Here is a 22,502-nt window from a genome sequence, read left to right as displayed (position 1 = left end):
TTTATGAATATTCATCAGCTCTGTAAATATAAAGCCAAAAAGTAAAACTGTCCTCCACTTATCGTGTTTACAAGGAAAGTGCACGGCATCGGCGACGGCATCGGCATCGGCATCGGCGACGACAGACGCAGGTGATGGCAATATGTACAGACACATCTGTGTCTGTACATAAAAACGTTCTGTAAAATAACTCTAATGAGGGTTTAACTGCTTAGTATTCTTCATTTGCCACACAATAAATAGTACCCAGCAGTACAAAATGCTTTCTTATTTTTTAATCATTCACAATTTTTCTTTGTTTGATAATTATATTTTTGACAACACATAGCCAGAAGTAATTTTATGTAACAATGCCTATTTCAATTGTGTTGTGTGCACACCAACAAAATACAAAATATCATATTTATCTCCTTCTTGGGAGTTCAATCCCCTTGAAGGAGGTACTGAGTATTACCTGTGTAACAATTATATGCTACAGTACGTACTTAGATCTACCGGTACTAGTACCGCATGAATTCCGTAGACTACATGTAACGGACATTGTAAAAAATAATGATCAAAATCGATTAAGTATAATAATATTTACTGCCCAAAATTCTGTGCCAAACTCTGCGTGGTCCGAATCAAACCTCGTGCAGTCTACCCTACGCCCACCACTAGTTTTTTCCCGGATGTAATTAGAGCGGAAGTGATGTAATGGGAAATTCTCCACAGACGAGAGGCCATTTCTACAAGATGAAACATGCGATTGAAAGCGTTCTAATAATTGTGATAGTTTTTATGCAGTTATCAGAGGTAAGTCGGTTAGGGTTATTCTTGAGTTTAATTTTGTAACATTGTAAGTGTTCAAACCACTGACAAGCTGTTTCTATAAAAATAAACAACTTTTTTTAACGGCGCGAGACCCATTTTGAGACACTTAGTATGAATCTCCCGCTGTTTTCCAAATGCAAAGTTTTAAAACTTTATTTGATGAGATCAAACGTATATATATATTTACGAAATTTTTCTGTCACATTAGCACAATATTATCTTTTAAACTTCAGACAATGAGTTGTTGCTATAGGTCTAGACATATTCAGGTTTTAGTGACACTGTTAACAATTTTTTTCTGTACCTCATTTTCAATCACGAGTCAAATGTAGGCCAACTGAACGATAACAAGGGGATAACAGAAAACGGTTGTGTCCGACGAGCGATCACAAGCGTTCACAGGCACAGAATAGAAGGAAGACCAACAATTTAACACAAAATAATTAATGAAATCAGCTAATAAATAAATACTAAGTCTATGAAGGTTCATATAGTGACTGAATTAATTCTACAGATATAAACAGAGTAAAGCAGAAAAAAAGCTTTTATATTTGGGCGATGGGGGCTGCCTTGCATGTGGACACAGACATGACCTTTTTCCAGAGAAACACATAATTCCATGTATGTTTTGTAACTCGATTCTGATGGGCGGCCAGTCAGGTGTTTGGTCCCATGATAATGTTCAGTTTTTTTTTTTTCCTTTTTTCTCCTTTAAAGGAGACAAATCATGCACCCCTGGCGACAGAGCAAATAATCAAAAACAATATTTTAATGTTCACCAATAATGGCATCATTATAACAGACAAAAAATGAATAACAGCAAGTGTTATTATAAAATACAAACAAAACCCATCGCATAATAAATATCTGTTTAATTGTTAATTTTTCAACGTTTTGTTCTTGTGGAGGATCATTGATGATTGTAGATGCTTGTTGGGGCTTGTGACACGGGGGCGTCTCGATAGTCCGAAGGTTCATTGGTCCGAAGGTTCATTGGTCCGAAAAGTGGTAACATTTTCATCGATTTTTTAATCAAGGGTTCATTGGTCCGAAGGTTCTATAGTGAATATTCGGACCAATGAACCTTCGGACTATTGAACCTTCGGACTATTGCTACGGCCCCTGTGACACAACTACATTCCCCCTGTTATGGTCCAATAGGCCTGCATATGAGAATAGTATATGCTGTTTTCCAACTTGTAATACATTATTATGTCAAATGTATATGTATTAATTGACTTCTCAACCATTCTATACATGTGGGAGTTTATTGTCGTTTGTGGACCCAAAAAGTTGCCCAACTTGATTTTTATCTCATATAGTTACTCAGTGCACTCGGTAGGATTTTTCTAAGGGAGTACCGTACCCCTTGCCCAAAAAAAGAAGGGGTAATTTTCAAAATGAAGGGGTAAAATTAAAAAATGCTCATCAAGGTGTAATTTTGTGTATTAATAATGGGGGCGTCTCGATAGTCCGAAGGTTCGTTGGTCCGAAGGTTCATTGGTCCGAAAAGTGGTAACATTTTTATCGATTTTTTAATCAAGGGTTCATTGGTCCGAAGGTTCTACAGCGAACATTCGGACCAATGAACCTTCGGACTATTGAACCTTCGGACTATCGCTACGGCCCCTTAATAATCATGCAATCACACAGTTCACTTTCATAACAATAACCCACTATCCTTTTATCCAAAATCTTTTATTATTGCAATTTAACAAAAAGAAAACAAAAACAAAATGGACAGGTCACGCATAGGTCACGACTAGATACTGTGTTTCTTTGACTAGAGTAAAAGTAACTGGTGCTACCTAGTAAATGTAACAAAAGGAAAACATTCCTCTTTTGGCTTGAAAACAAAAATCAGTGTGGGGGGGGGAATATAACATGTAATTTATTAGAGATTTTACATTGCTTTTAAATTACCACAGAAACAATCAAAATACAACAAGTACGACTGCACTTCATAGCCAAAAATTTACAATCTATTCTTAACTGAGATTTAAAAATGCTCCTGGCCTAACTGCTTCCTTAGTAAAGTTTTTAAAAAAACTAGGTCAAACAAGCGCTCTGTAATAGTTGGGAGAGGGAGAGATAGAGAACGGCGCCAAAATGTCTGGACACTGACAAGTAGTCACCTAGTATCCGTCTCTGTCAAACAAGCATTTTTTAGTATACTATTTGAGAAGGGACACAAAATTTACGTATTTAGCCATTTTAATCAATCATAATGTTCATACTTCTTACTCTTCCTAGTGTTTCTCCCTAAAATTGATGCCGACAAAAAATAGGTCAAGTCGGGAACATTTAGGCACCCGTCGTTTTTAAGTTTTACTAAATTGTTTATAAAAATTAAACCTTTGCTTTCAATTTGTAAATAATTACTAGAAATATTATTTCACAGTTTGTTGAAAGATAATTTTTATTTATGTTTGTTAGCGCAGCACTTCAAGTTCAACTGTTTTCTAAGCTGGCCAAATCTGGAGCTAGCCGGTTGCTGCAAACCACTTTGTTTCCAACCGGCAAATGACTGCCAATAATAAACGATCTATTTTGTCTGTGATAATAAATTTTACACTTCAAATTTTCCGGGCAAGTGAACAGCCGAAAGTCACTTGCGTTTCCGGGCAACTACCAGCTAAATTTTAGTTGCCCGGCTGATAAAACTAGTTGCGAAACGCAACCATCGCAAGTAGGTATGTCGGACTCTGAAATCTCTAGTAAATAACTTTGCCTACCTTGCATGACAAAACCTTTTAATTGACTGTTGTTTTTTTCCTTTGCTTTTCCTTTTTCTCGTCATTTTGTCATCACTGGTAATCAGCAGAGCTGGAAATTCCCGGTCGCCCGCTCGTCAAATGCGACTAAAAATTTATTCTGACGACTAAAACTACAAAAGTCACAAGGGTTACTGGCCTAAAGTATTTGGTCTGGGCGAGTGATTTAAATTGGTCCTAAACGTATGGTTGCTCAATTAAAATGTTGAACAATTATGTGAATAAAAAAACGATCATTTCATCGTTGTTCATACCTTGTTTATACTAAAGAGAGGCACACGTGCTTTGACCTAAAACTTGCATATTATGACCAATCAGAGAAGATTACGTCATCCTCTGCGGGTCAGTGAAAGAAGAAGCATGTTTTAATCGGGTAATTCAAATATCTTAAGAAAAAAATGAGACACTTGGGAATCAATTATGACATTTTCAACATGAGTCTGACCGTCAACAGTCAACGGACTGGTCAACTTCGCCGATCTTCAAAGCCAAAGGTGTGCGTATTGGTACGCGCTGGGGCTCCAGCCAATGCGTAAAAACAGCAAAACAACGCGTAATTACGCACTCTCATACGCTAACGAGTTTACTGGTTACTTGATTTTTGCCTCACAATAAGTATGAGAGCTGAGCATGAATACACTTTAAATTTTGGTCCTAGGATTATCCAGACTTTACGATCTCTGAGGTAGAGAAAGTTCCAGATTTAAAATAAAAGAGCTTGACATTTGGTAAAAATCATTGAGATTACAATGGGATGTTCTTACTGTCAAGGGATGGTGCATGAGGGAGGTGGGGAATCCAATAGGGGATTATGCAGCATTGCTTTTAAGTGGGTTGGTCAAAATATACTCGTTGCCTTTCATGGTGGTTTATGTCATCTGTTTTCACATGAAGTGGTCACTGATAATAAAGTCATTGTTTTTGAATGAGTTCAGATAATTCTTGGGTGCAAATTGTGATGATATCAGATAAGATGTCTATGGAAATCACAGATTAGTCATTTTGATCTTTGGAATGGAGTATGTTTTGATTTAATTTCAGGCCAAGTTTTTGAACCATTGCTTTGAACCACCTTCAGTGTGCTACTACCTGCTGTTGACTCCTGTTGTCATACCTGTGTCCATTTTCTTGCTCAGTTGCAACTGGATGGGGCTGAAGTTTTTCAGGCATAATTAAATGGGTGTGGTGAGCACCTGAAGAATAAGGTAGTACACTACATGAGCTTCTCCCTCCCTCCTTCTCTCTCTCTCTCTCTCTCTCTCTCTCTCTCTCTCTCTCTCTCGTGTTTGTAAATTTGCTGAATACCCTGTAGCATGCACTTGCAATTTTTGTAACTTATCAAACAGACCAGATGCTTTTGGTGGTCAGAGGGTGGTAAACTGAACAGTAAGTCACCTCGAGTAAAATGTAACTGGGCTGGGGTGCTCCTTAACTAAATTATTGAACACATTTAAGCCAGAAGTTGATACAAAATTTGATATGTGATTTTTTGACTTGTGTATTCCTCAGTATTTTTGTGCTTTTTAAAACTAAAAATTTCTTGATTTACTTATTAATTTAAAATAATTTATTGTGGAATTAGTGAGTCTTAATAAGAGGGTTAACATGCTAAATTAGATGCAGAAACATACTTATCACAAGTTTAGAACAAGCTCAGTACATTTGCTGTTTTCTTCCAGGTTGCTTGATCAACAGAAATTGAGAAGCTGGGCCAGTTATGAGACTGCTCTTGAACAACGCCCAAAGTTGTTCCTGTTATTGACTTTGCTGTGATTTATGAATCTCTGCAGGATCATCAAAATGGCAAAAATTGCAGAAAAACTAAGGAATGCCTGAACTGTAATCTAGTAAGAAAAACTGAAATTTTTGTTAAGAAATTAGTTTGTGATTTAGAATCCAAGTATAGTTTGAAAGGTTATTATGAGGACAGGGATTTGCTCCCTGGCCATAACATCTTTACTGCATTATCTAAACTTAGCAAAAATACAAAATGGATTATCATAGTAATAAGTCCTGTATTTGGTGCATGGAAAAAATACTGTGGGCAGGTCCTACTGAAGGAACATTTAGAAAATGACACCCTGATTCCCTTGGCTATTTTGGGAGCTGATGTAAAGGCTGAGGGACTCCCAGAACAGATTTCAACAGTGCATGCTGTTCATCAGATATTTGGAGACAACCCAGTTGCTGAAGAGAAGGATCTCAGGAAAATAGCAAACAGGATGGCTCAAAGTCCAGCTGGAAAAATGATGGATACTTGCCCAGCTATGGATGCTGATCAAACTATGGGTAGGTTTGAATAGATAAGGTATACTCCCTGTACAGATTTCAATAACCTGGTACCAATAATGGGGTTCTATTAACTTTTTATGAACTTTTTAGGTTCATTGGCTTACTAAATGCAACATTATTTTATATAGAAAAAGTATTGTCACTTTTTGTTAAGTGCGTGCAAGTGCACATGCACACATTCCTTAAATTTATCAAGTAGTATATTGTAAGCAAATGAGCTCATTATTAGTACCACCAGCGTGTACGCTGGCGGTACTCATGGTTTTAGTCTCGACCCGTCTCGTACGGCTCCGTAAGCTCCGCCGGCTCCGCCGGCTCCGCCGGCTCCGTGAGCTCCGCCGGCTCCGTTGGCTCCGCAGGGTGTCGTGGGATACAAGTCACCGTTACCGCTTCTCCTCCTAGACCGCAAGGACCCGTGTCCCCATCTCTTGGATTTAGGTCACATATAATCTCAACTTGAACCCCCTGGTATTTTTGTCTCAGTCGGTGCTTTGGCCTGGGCGTGACGCTCGTTGAAACGCACCCTTGTCAAAATTTTGGAAAATTCAATGCTAAATATCTCCCAAACCGAAGGAATTATGGGAAAAATTACTACAGAAGTCTGACCGAAAGTCATATGTGTAGATTCCAAATATGCCCTGAGATTTGACTTTTGACCTCTATTTCAAGGTCAAACGGGCCAAAATTTTCTAAAAATGGGACTTTTCTGCAAAAAAATATTTGTTTGTACCAATTTTCAGAAACTACACAGACCTAAGCTCTCATATTATGGTGAGGGGTTACAATCAGGGTCTCCTTTCATCTTTGAGAGTTTGGGGTCAATAGGTGCATTTTTATGGGAGAAGCGGCCATTAGATATGAAACTGAAAACTCTCTCAAATTCTGGAACCGTAAATGCCAGAGACCTTTTGAATTTTGCAATTTGTAGGACTTGTCAAGCACAATACTGGAGGTGGTGTCCACGTTTTTGTTTTCGATATGGTTTAGGCGTTGCGCTATATAAAAAAGTATAACGCAAGATTCAGTGGTGAAAATAAAATGTGAATTACTCCAAAATTAGCAGAAATATGCCCATAGTTCCTATTGAACTTGAACAGGAAGTCATATACTGGCAATCTAACTGTGACCTTGAAATTGACCTTTGACCTACTTTTCATTATGAACTGCACTTTGCAATTTTTCTGATCTTCATATCTCCAAAACTGGCAAAGATACGACCATAGTTACTATTGAACTTGATTAGGAAGTCATATACTTGCAATCTAACTGTGACCTTGAAATTGACCTTTGACCTACTTTTCATTATGAACTGCACTTTGCAATTTTTCTGATCTTCATATCTCCAAAACTGGCAAAGATACGACCATAGTTACTATTGAACTTGATTAGGAAGTCATATACTTGCAATCTAACTGTGACCCTGAAACTGACCTTTGACCTAATTTTCACCATGAACTGAACTTTGCAAATTTTCTATCCTTTATATCTCGAAAACTGGCAGAGATACACCCAAAGTTACTGTTGAACTTGAATAGGAAGTCATATACTGGCAATCTAACTATGAACTTGAAATTGAGCTTTGACCTACTTTTTATGATGAACTGCACCTTGCATGTTTTCTGGCATTTATATCTCCAAAATTGGCAAAGAAATTCCCATGGTTACTATTGAACTTGAATAGGAAGTCATATACTGTGACTTTGAAATTGACCTTTGACCTACTTTTTCACCAAGAACTTAACTTTGCATATTTTCTTGCCCCTCATATCTTCAAAACTAGCAGAGATATGCCCATAGTGTTGCCCAAGGTTTACTCTTTTGTCAGCATACTACAGATGCAACAATGATAACACATTTCAAGGAAAACCAATAGGTCTATTGTCTAGAAAATCACAGGAGTGATCAATGTTAGGAAAATACAGGTCAATTCCAAAATCTGCATGATTGGACCATTTTTAGTTATGTTGTTTTTTTTCTTTTTTTTTTTTTTTTAATATTTTGAGAACTCTTGTTGATTTCATTTTATAGAGCTTGTTAAGCATAAGACTGGAGGTGGTGTCCCTTTTTTTTTTTTTTTTGGTTTTCCATACGATTGCGCTTACTCCAGCTGGTGGTACAATATCCGGAGGCGGTATCGCCTCTCTGATCCTCTAGTGTTTGATAGATATTAATGTATGCAGTCAGTTTAACTTCCATTACTTGAGGGATTCAGAACAAATCAATTCGATCTGAGCATTTGATATTGTGTGTCCTTGAAATAATTTCATATTTTATGTGATGGGAAAATTAAAGTTATCGTTAATTTAGCAAATTAGTTAAAAGTTTAAAACATTGTCGGGTAGGTTACCATGTGACACCACACCTATGTCATTTTTATGTACAGACACAATTGTGTCTGTACATATTGCCATCACCTGCGTCTGTCGTCGCCGTCGCCGATGCCGATGCCGTCGCCGTGCACTTTCCTTGTAAACACGATAAGTGGAAGGCAGTTTTACTTTTTGGCTTTATATTTACAGAGCTGATGAATATTCATAAAACGCAGGTCAAGTTCGAAAATCAGCATGATCGGGCCATTATTGTGAAAGTTATGCTGTTTTTTCACTTTTCAGGATATATGCAACCTTGTAAACACATTTTAAGGAAAACCGTTAGGCCTGTTGTCATGACACTCACAGGAATAATTAATCTTACTAAAACGCAGGTCAAGTTCGAAAATCAGCATGATCGGGCTACCATTTTAGTAGTTATGCGTTTTTTTCATTGTTCAGCATATATGCAACACTGTAAACACAATATAAGAAAAACAGTAAGCCCAATTGTCATTAAACTCACAGGAATGGTCAGTCTTACTAGAACGCAGGTTGAGTTCGAAAATCAGCATAATCGGGGCATTATTTTAGAAGTTATGCTGTTTTTTCACATTTCCTCAGATTTCCTCAGATTTAATTCTTAGGCATGTTAATAGCCTTATTATTTAAGAAATAAGATACGTAAAAGTGTTTGTTTGACATTTCCTGCATCTTTACAACATTGTTAGTTGATTATGTAAAAATGATGGTAAACTTGTTATCGTGTATTGTGTAATAAAGTGTCAAAAATGGAAATAAACTCATATCATTGCAGTTTGTCAGATTTAATCATTCACTATGTTCAGAATCTCAGAATGGAAGAAATTGGACATTTAACACTGTTCTATTGATATTTTTCACATCTCATCAATTTTCTTAGTTGATCTTATAAAAATGGCAGTAACCTATTAATTTTGTTTTATGTTAAAAAAGTGTTAAAAATGGAAATAAACCCATTTTAGAACAGTGCAGTCTTGTTTACATTTTGGCATTTTGAAGGTGTGACTTTGAAGTTCCATCGGCCTAAAAACCTTTGTTAGTCACGTTTACTATTTGTCCATGATACTAATATTTTATTATTAAAAATTGATGATCATTATGCTGTTAAACATTATGTAATATTGCATCAAAATTTGAAAAAAACCTATTTTGGGCACTGCTCCCATGATGACCATTTAAGAAAAACCATGTCACTTACTGTTCTCAAACAGTACAGTTAATATGTACAGATGTGTCTGTCCATTTTGCCATCACCTGTGTCTGTTGTCGTCGTCGTTGCCATCGCTGTCGCTGTCGCCGGCGCCATGCACTTTCATTGTAAACACGATAAGTGGAAGGCAGTTTTACTTTTTGGCTGTATATTTACAGAGCTGATGAATATTCATAAAATGCAGGTCAAGTCCGAAAATCGGCATGATCGGGCCACTATTTTAGTAGTTATGCTTTTTTTTCACTTTTCAGCATATATGCAACACTGTAAACACAATATAAGAAAAACAGATAGGCCAATTGTCATTAAACTCACAGGAGTGGTCATTCCTGCTAAAACGCAGGTTGAGTTCAAAAATCAGCATAATCGGGCCATTATTTTAAAGAAATGCAGTTTTTTCACATTTCCTCAGATTTAATTCTTAGGCATGTAAACAGTTTCATTATTGAACTAATAAGATATGTAAAAGTGTTTGTTTGGCATTTCCTGCAATTTTACAACATTATTAGTTGATTATGTAAAAATGATGGTAAACTTGTTATCATGTATTGTGTAATAAAGTTTCAAAAATGGAAATAAACTCATATCATTGCAGTTTGTCAGATTCAATCATTCACTATGTTCAGAATCTCAGAATGGAAGAGATTGGACATTTAACACTGCTCTGTTGATATTTTTCCCATCTCATCAATTTTCTTAGTTTATCATATAAAAACAGCAGAAAACTGATAATTTTGTTTTATGTTAAAAATTGTTAAAAATGGAAAAAAAAAACATTTCAGAACAGTGCTGTCTTGTTTACATTTTGGCATTTTCAAGTTGTGACTTTGAAGTTCCATGGGCCTGAAGACCTTTGCTAGTCACATTTTCTGAATATCCATAATACTAATATTTTATTATTAAAGTTGATGGTCATTATGCTGTTAAGCATTATGTAATATTGCATCAAAATTTGAAAAAAAAAAACTATTTTGGTCACTGCTTCCATGATGACCATTTAAGAAAAACCATGTCATTTACTGTTCTCAAACTTACAGGAAAGAAACATGGGACTAAAACACAGCTTCAGTAGGAAATACAGTCTGTTTGGTAATTCTTGCTGCCAGTTAAACAGTTATTTTGTGAAAATTTAATTTTTCACATATTGGCATTTTCAAGGTGTGACTTTGAAGTTCCACAGGCTTGAAGACCCATGCTAGTCACATTTTCTGAAAATCCATGATACGTATATTTTATTATTAAAATTGAGTTATTATGCTGTTCACCATTATGTAATATTGCATCAGAATAGAAGAAAACACAATTTTGGGTGCTGCTGCCATGATGACCATTATGGGGAAAACCATGTTACTTATGATTGCCAAACTTTCAAAAAAGAAATACAGGACTAAAATGCAGTCTGAGTTGGAAAAGCAGTCTAAGGAACTTCTTTTTCTGGAAGTTATACATTTTCAAAGTGTAAACTTGTCACATATTTTAATTACATTGGTATTACCTGTTGAGGATAATTAAAATTTGATGTTGAATTTGCAATTTAACATAATGTATTTTTGCAACAGAATTGACAGTAGCCTATTTTGTGCATAGTTATTTCCTGTTTTTTGTCTGTACATTTGACAGCTTTGCTGCCTTGTTGATTATCCTATTCAGCTGAAGAACCCCACTTGGATAAGAAAACACTATCATTAGCTGACTACAGATGGCTGTTGAACGATGTAGCTTCACAATTGGGAGAAAAGGATGTAGAAGGACTCAAATTTCTCATGACAGACTTCATTAGTGCTGGTGTCCTCCAGGACATTGTAAAACCTAGAAAGCTTTTTGAGGAAATGGAAAAAAGATATTTGCTTGAATGCAGTCATTTCACACTGCTGGTGCTATGCTTAGAACAGATTGAGAGAAAGGATCTTGTAAAGAAAATAAAGGACTTTTACAGTAACCATGGAATTCTGCTGCAAAGCAAAGACTGCAAACCATTTAGCAAACATATATTTACTTTGTTCTCTGTTTCTAAAATGCTGACTTCTGATGATTTGAATAATATGAAATACCTTCTTTTAGATGAAATTAAGGGCCAAGAAAAAGATAACATTGATTCACCTCTTCAGTTGTTCACTGCTATGTTAAAAAAAGATATCATTTCTGAAACTGATGACAGCAGGCTGCAGCAATTGATGGAACAAATTCACAGAAATGATATTAAGTCCAAAATGCATAAAGAGTTCTCTGAAGATTATTTGAGACTTATCGACAGTTTAGGTCTGGAGCACATAATGGCCAAATTGTCCATTAGTCCAAAAGTAGACGATGTTGATACACATCCTGCATGCACTCCCTTGGAAAGGGGTGATGGACAACATCATATGCTGTTAGTTAGCCACCCTGAAGATGAGAGTAGCCTTAAGTTCCCAGAGCAAGCACAGGATTCTATGCCCAGCCCACCTGTAGCAGAAGACAGTTGGGATAGTGGGACAGTGCTTGAGTACATGAGTGTTGAAAAGATGAAGGAATACTGCAGCGAAAATTCTCTTGGAAGTGGTGGCTTTGGAGAAGTCTTTAAAGGTAAGTAGCATTTGTTTTTTTTTACACATGGTTTTACACATGGTTTTGGGGGCTAAAGTTAGTGGATTACCAATTTATGGGGAACTAAAATATCTACACTTTCATCACATAAGACAGCAATGACTGGTGAATCTGTTGTGTAATGTTTTCATCAATTAAACAAGATAAAACATCAAGTATGTCAGTTGCAGTAACTGCAGCAGTATGAGACTGCACTGCTGCACTTCAGCTGACCTGTATCTGGAACTTCTACTGCTTGGAGAAAGTTCATTGAAGAACTGTACTTAGAAAGTGGAATACACTCCTTGGCCATTGCAAACACTGCTTTCATCGCTGTCATGATGGCCTTCTCTTGCGTATTCAGGGCTTTGGTAGTTGCTGTGTTCATGTACACCTGTTCCTTTGGTACCTGTTAAAATAAGCATTGCAATTCAGTAATGCTGCGTACTTACTTTGTCAATTACATAATATATATATATATATATATATATATATACAGGGTTGGAAACTCCTCCTAAAATTCAACCAGACAGCAGGACAGCTTACTCTTGAAAGTTACCTGTCCTACCATAAACCAACCTGTCCTCATAAAATCGAGAGAATTATGATAATACAGTGCATGTATGACTAAATTTAATAATTCAAGACATTTTTGAATGTTGTTTTCTTTCAAACTTCATAAATAAAACTCATAATACCAGTGCTGTCTTGATACCAAAGAATCAAATTTATTTTTATATTCAGTTATGGTCTGTCCCCCCACCCATACATCATGGATTGCAAAAAAAAAAAAAAAAAAAAAAAAAAAAAAAAAAAAAATAATAATAATAATAATAATAATAATAATAAAATAAAATAAAATAAATATATATATATGCACCTTGCCAAATATCTATTAAAACAAAATTATAGCAAAACCATTTGACAGAAACAAAATGCACCACAGTCAATACAGTCAGTACTGAAGAACAAGTATTTTAATTTAACTGAAGTATCTACATCACTGCAAATTTTCATGAAAGGAGCATTAAAATTCAAAACTGAACTATCAAATCATTGGCATGGTAAGCAGTAGCAGCTTGCAAGTAAAACAGTATCAGTTTGGTGAATAAAATTGATGAATGTCAACTGCAAGTCACAGTGCCTGTCCTGGTATATGAAAACCTCACTTGACCAAAGATCAAGTCATTCTGTTTGAATCTTCAAAATGTTAAAGGGATAATAATTCTTCGTTTCGGCCAAAAAATGAATTTTCCTGGAGTAAACACCAATTTTCCCATACTTACCAATGATTAATGAATCCATGTTTACATTCAAAGTTTGTCCCTGGTTTTTTTCTTTAAAGTTTGGTTTTTTGTTAAAATCTCTTAAGAGATTTTAACAGAGTATAGCCATCAATGGAGGTCACGTGGTCTAAAGACAAGCTCAGATATCAGAATAATAGCTATAATTGCCATTTTTGTGGTAAAACAGAATATATTATATTTCTATGAGTTATTCACAATGTTTTTATTGTGAAATATAGATCTCATTTGAAGAGTTATTATCCCTTTAATTGAAAAAAAAAAACTGCATTTACTCATGAGATTTTTGCTAAATAAATTCCCTTAATAATCTCCACCAGATTCACTGTAGTCATTATCATCCCTCTCTTCCATATCTGAAAATCCGACTCGTAGCCCGAGTCAATAGATTTTGATGGTTGCTCACTTGGCACCTGAACGCTGGTGCCCTCCCTTTTACCCTTCTCCACATCAACAATAATCTCCTCAAAGTGGTCAACAGCAGATTTGGGCTTGCATCTTTCCATGAAAGTTGGCCTTCTTGCCCCAGTGCTCCACTGAGTTATTGCTGGTTTGGGGACAAGTTCTTGAATTGTGCTTGAATGTAGCTGGATTGACAGTAGCAGAATCATAGATTATGCTTTCAACTTGTTCTTATATTGATTCTTGATTATTTTCAACTGGGAAAACCCACGTTCACACTCTGCTGTATCAGCAAGTGTGAAAAAAAAGCATACGTTTGGATTTCCTTCATCATAAGGCATTTTAACTAGTACTATACAAAATTTTTTTTCAGTATTTAATAAAAATCTTTCTCCAATAAATTTACTGCATATTTTACCTGACTTAAATGGGTTACAAATGAGTGGTGACATTGGTAATATGATAAAGAAGACAATGTGGCAAACTAATGTAGCGTACATTTGAACTTCTACGTCTTTAGAAGCACCGACATGCAACGAAAGTTTCTTGGTCTTCCTGAAAAAAATCATGAAAAGCGACCAGCGACGGAGGTCCGTAAAGACTACGACCAAAATAAGAGGCAGCGGACGATTGTTCCAAGTTGGAAAGCAGAGTTTAGTTGGCTGATATGTAACGAAAACCGTCAAATTTTATATCCGTTTATACCCATTTATGGCCCGCTTTTGTCAAGGAAGAAATATAAAAATGGACCCTTCGTTAAAGGATGCAAAAATTTAAGGCATCGTGAATTTACGCTACATTAGCTCACCATATTGTCTTCTTTATCATATTACCGATGTTACCTTGCATTTGATTGGCTTATTGCAGCGAATCTTCCCGCGACAAAAGTCGAGAGTAAGTCATTTAATGACATATCACTGACCTATATCCCTATATTTGGAATGTTCACGTGACTTATTGGTTTATCGCAGTGAAATTTTCCCGCGGTAAAAGTCGGAAGTACTCGATGTAATGACGTATCATTGACCTATTTTCCTATATTCGGAATGCTCATGTGATTTATATTGTAAACACTTATATATAAGTAAATGTGTGAATCTCAAAATCAAGAAAGACGCGATGTTTCACGCTCAGATCTACTGACGACTTCAAAGTGCGGCCCGACCACAGGACGGTCTCCAAATTAATTTTACCCGTCCTCCATGAAATTAGACCGTCAAGGACGTTGGGACGGGCGGTTATTTCCAACTCTGATATATATATATATATATATATATATATATATATATATATTTAGACACTTAAAAATTCACTAATCATTTTGTCCATAATAACAATCAGTGATACTCAAACTAAAATGACTAAAATGCAATCCCATTACTTTGCATAATGATTTCTACATCATACAGTACATTAACTTGGCAATAAACTACTAGTACCAAATTGTATTCAAAACAACACAAATAGAAATGGAAGACATAATTATATGGTTAATTGACTGCTTATCCCACCAAAAACGTAGTACCTTGCTCAAGGCCAAATGCACAAGAAACTCAAAATAATTTCAACTCCCTGTACGAGTGCGTACATCTCTAAGTAGGCTGCACACGTGGAAACACTTTTAAGTTAAAATCACTCATTTTTTAATTGAATTCGAACCAGAGTAAATTTATTTAAGTTACTGGATAGCGCATACATGGTTGGTCATTCCAACGTGGCGGGTGAGCGTACTGGTGAGAAGGTTGGACGATACCCCCAGGGCCATGGTATTACGTTTGCCCGCCTTTTTGCATGGTGCACACCACGTGGTTGACTTTTCCTTGTCGAAGCGCAGCCACGGGAATCTCTGCAGCCAACTTTGCTGAAACTTCTTAACGGAAGTTAGTGGAGGCTCCCTATCTGGTACTTTACCACTAGTATGTCCGCTATCTGGTACATTACTCGTATGCCAAAAAAACGAAAGCTTCGGCTGCTTTACTTTTGGCGCGGGCATCTCTGAACTTCCGGTGTACTCTCTACCCAGAGAAGGTACTCTCCATGCAGAGAACGCACGCAGTTGACGTAAGACTAGAACTTTGAAGTTCGGTTTTCCCGACTGACACTTGTTCCAAGTTTAGTAAAATTTTGGTGGGTTTAAAAATACACAATTTTAACAGTTTAAAATATGTTGAACAAACAAACTCCTTTTTTTAAATTTATTTATTTTTGATGCACCCTTGGGACGCACTGCTATTGAAAAAGTGCGTCATTACAAATCTGTGCGCGCCAATGGCGCAAAAAGGAACCCTGGGAGATCCCTGCACATTATTGTAACTCCAAAATTATAACATTTAGTCCCTTATATCTCTAAAACTGGCAGAGATAGGTCCATAGTTACTATTGAAGTTGAATAGGAAGTCATATACTGGCAATTTACTGTGACCTTAAAATTGACCTTTGACCTACTTTTCATCATGAATTGAACTTTGCAAATTTTGGTTCCCTTTTATCTCCAAAACTGGCAGAGATAGGTCCATAGTTACTATTGAAGTGGAATAGGAAGTCATATACTGGCAATCTTAATGTGACCTTAAAATTGACCTTTTGACCTACTTTTCATCATGAATTGAACTTTGCAAATTTTGATACCCTTTTATCTCCAAAACTGGCAGAGCTAGGTCCATAGTTACTATTGAACTCGAATAGGAAGTCCTATACTGGCAATCTTACTCTGACCTTGAAATTGACCTTTGACCTACTTTACACCATAAACTAAACTTTGCACCTTTTTGATTGCTTACACTTTCAAAACTGGCAAAGAAACGCCCATAGTTACTATTAAATTTGAATAGAAAGTCATTAGAGGCAATTTACTGTGACCTTAAAATTGACCTTTGACCTACTTTTCATCATGAACTGAACTTTGCAAATTTTGGTTCCCTTTTATCTCCAAAACTGGCAGAGATAGGTCCATAGTTACTATTGACCTTGAATAGGAAGTCATATACTGGCAATCTTAATGTGACCTTGAAATTGACCTTTGACCTACTTTTCATCATGAATTGAACTTTGCAAATTTTGGTTCCCTTTTATCTCCAAAACTGGCAGAGATAAGTCCATAGTTATAATTGAACTTGAATAGGAAGTCATATACTGGCAATCTTAATGTGACCTTGAAATTGACCTTTGACCTACTTTTCATCATGAATTGAACTTTGCAAATTTTGTTCCCTTCTATCTCCAAAACTGGCAGAGATAGGTCCATAGTTCCTATTGTACTTGAATAGGAATTGACCTTTGACCTATTTTTCATCATGAATTGAACTTTGCAAATTTTGGTTCCCTTCTATCTCCAAAACTGGCAGAGATAGGTCCATAGTTACTATTGAACTTAAATATGTAGTCATTAGAGGCAATTTACTGTGACCTTAAAATTGACCTTTGACCCACTTTTAACCTTACCATGAACTGAACTTTGCTAATTTCTTTCCCTTTTAACTCCAAACCTGGCAGAGATAGATCCATAGTTACTATTGAACTTGAATAGGAAGTCATATATTTGTAATCTTACTCTGACCTTGAAATTGACCTTTGACCTACTTTACACCATGAACTGAACTTTGCAACTTTTTAATGCTTTTATTTTCAAAACTGGCAGAGATATGCCCATAGTTACTATTGAACTTGAATAGGAAGTCATATACTGGCAATTTACTGTGACCTTAAAATTGACCTGTGACCTATTTTTCATCATGAATTGAATTTTGTAAATTTTGTTCCCTTTTATCTCCAAAACTAGCAGAGATAGGTCCATAGTTACTATTGAACTTGAATATGTAGTCATTAGAGGCAATTTACTGTGACCTTAAAATTGACCTTTGACCTACTTTTTACCATGAACTTAACTTTGCAAATTTTGGTTCCCTTTTATCTCCAAAACTGGCAAAGATACGCCCATAGTTACTGTTGAATTTGAATAGGAAGTCATATACTGGCAATCTAAGTGTGACCTTGAAATTGACCTTTGACCTACTTTTCATCATGAATTGAACTTTGATTGTACCATTTTAGTTATATATATTTTTTGCATATTTTGAGAATTCTTGTTGATTGCAATTTTTACAGCTTGTCAAGCACAAGACTGGTGGTGGTGTCCCTTTTTTTGTGGGGGGGGCTATACGAATGTGCTTACTCCAGCTGGTGGTACAATATTCGGAGGCGGTATCGCCTCTCTGATCCTCTAGTTAATGTCTTGAAAGATGTATTTAAGATGCCTGTGTTAAATGCTCTTAGATTGCATATTATGTACAGACAAAGTTTGACTGAACATGAAACTATCATCTGAATCTATTGTCGTCATTGCCATGCACTTTTCAAATGTAAATGCAATAAATGGATAACTGTATTGATTATTATCATGAAACACTGGAGCATTTCATGTCACTAAAATGCAGTTCAAATATGGGCTGTATTGGTAAAGTTATTAAAGTTAAACTAATCAAAATAATTAAAAGACAAACATTATGTTTTATCCAATTTTATTTTTCATAATGCCAGTAAGAGGATATTTGTCAATATTTTACTTATTAGTTCCTGGTATTTTTAATGGTTTTGCTACTGATATTTATCTGTAATGGCCTTGTTGCATTATAGGTTCCAAAAAATACAGAGACAAAGAAGTTGCCATCAAAGTTTGTAAGAAAGCCAAAAAGGAACATGAGCTCCAGTATGTGAAGGTATCTTCAGTTACAAATATTAGTAATAATTGATTTGCAGTTGCTAAATACCAGATAATTGGCCAATTACAGCTAGTTATCAATTCCAGTTGAATGTCTTGCTGGGCTTGACTAAAATGAAAAAAGAATTTATATGAAGTATAATTTACAGAGCTCTGTCAGTGTTATGTCATGTAAAGAAACCTGAATGTTTGAGGTTTGGTTTTAATAAAGTTGCATTTCTTTCTTAACCATTTCTTCCTTTCATATTTAATAGGAAAAGATTGTTGGTCATATAAGACATCCCTTTCTGTTGCCATTATATGCAGTTGCAGCTACACAGAAGTGAGTATAAAAGAGCATAAGAATAATAATAATAATATATAAAGCAATATATATATTTCAGTCCTTCAACTGCAGAATGTGTACACCTGATTGCAATGCCCCACTGTGCAATCCTCCTGCAGTCCCTGTTCATTGTGCTGGTTGTAAAAAATAACATTTAAGGACTGCTTTTGAATGTTCATTTCTTGAGGTTAAGCAAAAATTTATTTTGTTTATGTTGTATTTAATATATCTGCACATCCACAATACTTCCTATGTGTTGGATTACACTGGGGTGCTTTTATGTAAAAGGAGGTGGATTTGTCTTATTATAACAAACAATTTTGCATTGCCAAACATTGTGTGTATTTTGAACTCTTTAATTCTTGGCCAAAAATGACACTTAAATGACACGCTTAAATCTGGGACAAAGACATACCAGAATCAAATTTTCTATTGGTGAACATATCAGATAACATCATACTTGTTTGGGTTTGTGCCAAACAAATAACTGCTTTTTGGCAGTAGATTAAAGCAATAATAACTCTTCCTTTGAGATTCAAAATTCCGCATGAAATACATTGTAAACAACGCATGGAAATATATTCTATTGTATTTTACCACTAAAACGGCCATTATTGTAGTAAAACTAAAATCTGTGCTTGTCAAAAGGACTTTCGATGCTTTTCTTCCCGGCCATCAAGGCATTCGTTGCTAATGACGTAATGGTGTCATGCGGATTCTCGCGATCATTCGAGACCAAAATAACATATGGCGCCAAACACATTAATGCAGACGCAGACGTAAGTTGCGAGTTTTTGTACTGTGCGTCGGATAACGAAAAGCCCAGAATGGCACACATTGTGGATATTAATGTATTTTTAACAAAAAGACGAATATATCTCATGAATCTTATATAGTGTTGTTGTTGTCTGCTTTTCCCGCGGTTTTAAGTAGTTCAACAGTGATTATGCGATGTCAGAGAGAGCTCCGTCAGTTAAAATCTCTTCAGAGATTTTAACAAAAAACCGTACGTTTAGGAAAAAAACCCTGGATTAACTTTGAATGCAGGAATGGGGTCGCTGACCATTGGTAAGTACGGGAAAATTGCTGTTTACTCCAGGAAAATCCAATTTTTGGCCAAAATGAAGAGTTATTATGACTTTAACCAACTATACTTCTGAACAGTCTTGGCTGATGTTTTTCCTACCTTCAGGGAAATCTATTTGATGTATCCATATATGGAGAAGAGAGACTTGGATTATGTACTAAAAAATACAAGTCCTGTACCAGGCTGGCGTGACAGGTGCCGCATTATATACCAAGTCTGTGCAGGCCTACAATATCTCCACACACCAGTTAAGAGTGGGGGTGTTAAAATTAGGTAAAAAAAAAAATAAATAAAATAAATAAACAATCATAAAAGAAGAATAGATTCAAATACATTTTGGTAAATTTTATGTATATTCAGTTTTTATTTTTTGATTAGATGAATAAGAGCCATGATAAGAAAAATTAATGTGTAATTTGAACATTGATTTTAAAAGGATTGAAAATTATAAAATCTTAGTCTATAGTAACTTTTTAAATGTTGTTTGTCTTTTCACAATGCTGATTCCTTGAAATGCAATACTAGTATGTATTTACAGCATTCTCTCCATGAAGAATTTTTTCCTTTATTTTGGCTAATAAAAAATTTTGCCTTTCAGAAACTCTATTCTCCACATGGATATCAAACCCAGCAACATTTTGTTGGATCAGGAATTAAATGCCCGCATTGGAGACCATGGATTGGCTACAGAGATGAAGTCTAAACAGAGCAAAGTTACTGCTATTGGCCATGGTGCTGTTAGTTATCAGGATCCAGACTTTCTCTACTCCTCCTATAAGAACAAGTACCGCAAGGAATATGATGTTTTCAGTGTTGGAGTTGGTAAGAAATATTGGATCACAAAGTCAGTAGCTGTGCTAGTATTAGCTTAAATATTCAGTACAAATGGGAAAGTATCTAAGAAATTTCAAAAAGATGAATGCAGACTTATTGTTTCTCATATATTTCACACCCATTATAAATTATTTTAATGCAGCTTTTTATATGCAAGATGCTCTGTTGTTCGCTTAGGAGCTTGATTAAAAGATAAATGCTCTCCTTGACATATATACTGCAGAAAATTTGCCTTTTTTATTTATTCTTTTATGGCAGAGTATTAAGTCTTGAAATTAATGCATGTGCCAGTGCATATTCCAAAATATTTTTGTGTGTTAGGGACCATTCCCAGACCCTATTGTACTAACTGTAGATCAATCTATCTCCTAGGGGATTCTCGCTAAATTGCAATGAACTTAAGAGGCTTAGATGTCTGTCACGCCTACTGAAGCTGTTTTCAGTAGGCATGCCAGACATCTATGCTGCTTAAGCTGAAAGCAATTTGGTGAGAAACCCCTCTGAGATGGATTGATCCTGTTAGATCAATCTAGGTATGGGAACCCAGTCATAGTGAATGTTTTTACATACCATTTTACAAATGTTTTTGAATTTGTAAATTATACTACAAAGTGAACCAACATGGCCACTCTTTTTTTTGATAAAGTAAGGGCTAGCTGTTAATGGTTTTATGGTACATTTGTAAGTTGTGTATATTTCATGGTAGCTTCATGCATACTCAGATTATGTTTCTCATGTAGAAAATTCCAACTATAAATGTGCCTTGTAGCTGTAACATTGATTTACTTGGTGGATTAAAGTTGTCAAGCATGCACCCACTTCTCCTATGCAAATAATGATCTTGAAGGGGGGAAAAAAGGGGGTCCATTTTGGGAGCATTTGGGGCATTTTTTTTCACTTCTTGCTATGCTAGGGACAGTCTGGAAAAGGGATGTGTTAGGGAGTGCCCTCCTTGTTCTGTATATGCCTCAGTAAATGATAGTTATGGCATTTCTCTTTTTTTTTAGTTATGCTGAGGTTGATGCAAGCAGAACAAGATGAAGATGAAGATGACGATGAGGACAACAAAAGTTACATTTGGGAGAAGTTCAGGAATGAAGACGGAACTTGTTGTGATGTTGAAAAGGTTACTGACAAGGTATATGTGGATATTTACAATACACGTTTTTCTTTTTACAATACACGTTTTTCTTTTTTTTTTTTTTACTTTTAATTATGAAGCGGCGCGGAGTATTCAATTGTAGATTAAGACGACGAAGATAATATCCATTGACTCGTACATCAAATTAAATGCTTGTAGAAAGGGTTTTTAAAAGGATTTTCTTAGAACATGGAGTCGGCTAAAAATGGATGATCGGAGCTTAAGCAAGCATTTAAGGAAGATAATCAACGATCATGGTAATTCCGTGTAATCCACGTGCCCGAGTCCCTTTAGATCTTATCGGACGCTCCAAAGAATTGCGGAGATGGAGAAATGAGTGGATGATCTTATCGAAAATCTCAGTCTACCTGTACTTTGGAGTTATTAATCTAACTTACGTGGCAGGTAAACTCTGATTAAACGTGTCACCAAAATCTTTTGTTCGACTTAAAATGCCAAAGTCAAAGAAGTGCCACGTCTTACTTGTAATTTTGTCATCTTATGTGACATTTTGGCTTTACGGCTTATTTTGATTGTGGTGAAAATTTTTATCATTTTTTACCGCAATTCATTTGTCAGAAGTAACCTTCATCGATAACTACATCTACTTGCTGACCTAGCCAATCTGTTGCACTTTTCTATTAGTCTCTGCCAGTATGGTTATATAATGTTTTCAAGGAATCTGACCGG

The 22,502-nt window shown here is 35.7% G+C and overlaps 1 protein-coding gene across 2 annotated transcripts in view; it reads left to right on the top strand.

Moving 5' to 3' along the window:
* The first annotated feature begins 640 nt into the window (after positions 1-640).
* Positions 641-22,502, top strand: part of LOC106168344 (uncharacterized) — a 41,879-nt gene continuing 20,017 nt past the window's right edge. Inside the window, exons 1-9 of one of the 2 annotated variants that reach the window (XM_087005265.1) lie at positions 641-795; positions 4,629-4,792; positions 5,267-5,876; positions 11,091-12,002; positions 18,341-18,423; positions 18,680-18,747; positions 19,943-20,110; positions 20,436-20,659; positions 21,679-21,809. In XM_087005265.1, the coding sequence (XP_086861391.1) occupies positions 5,810-5,876; positions 11,091-12,002; positions 18,341-18,423; positions 18,680-18,747; positions 19,943-20,110; positions 20,436-20,659; positions 21,679-21,809 (1,653 nt within the window). In that variant the 5' untranslated portion in view covers positions 641-795; positions 4,629-4,792; positions 5,267-5,809. The remainder of the gene's footprint in view (positions 796-4,628; positions 4,793-5,266; positions 5,877-11,090; positions 12,003-18,340; positions 18,424-18,679; positions 18,748-19,942; positions 20,111-20,435; positions 20,660-21,678; positions 21,810-22,502) is intronic. The other variant, XM_087005266.1, reaches the window with a different exon arrangement.

Source organism: Lingula anatina, chromosome 2 (genome assembly GCF_051362555.1).
Source record: "Lingula anatina isolate TDL-2025a chromosome 2, LinAna3.0, whole genome shotgun sequence".
NCBI lineage: Eukaryota > Metazoa > Brachiopoda > Lingulata > Lingulida > Lingulidae > Lingula > Lingula anatina.
The sequence above is the reverse complement of the archived record's forward strand: the minus strand, read 5'-3'. Positions and strand labels throughout refer to the sequence as shown.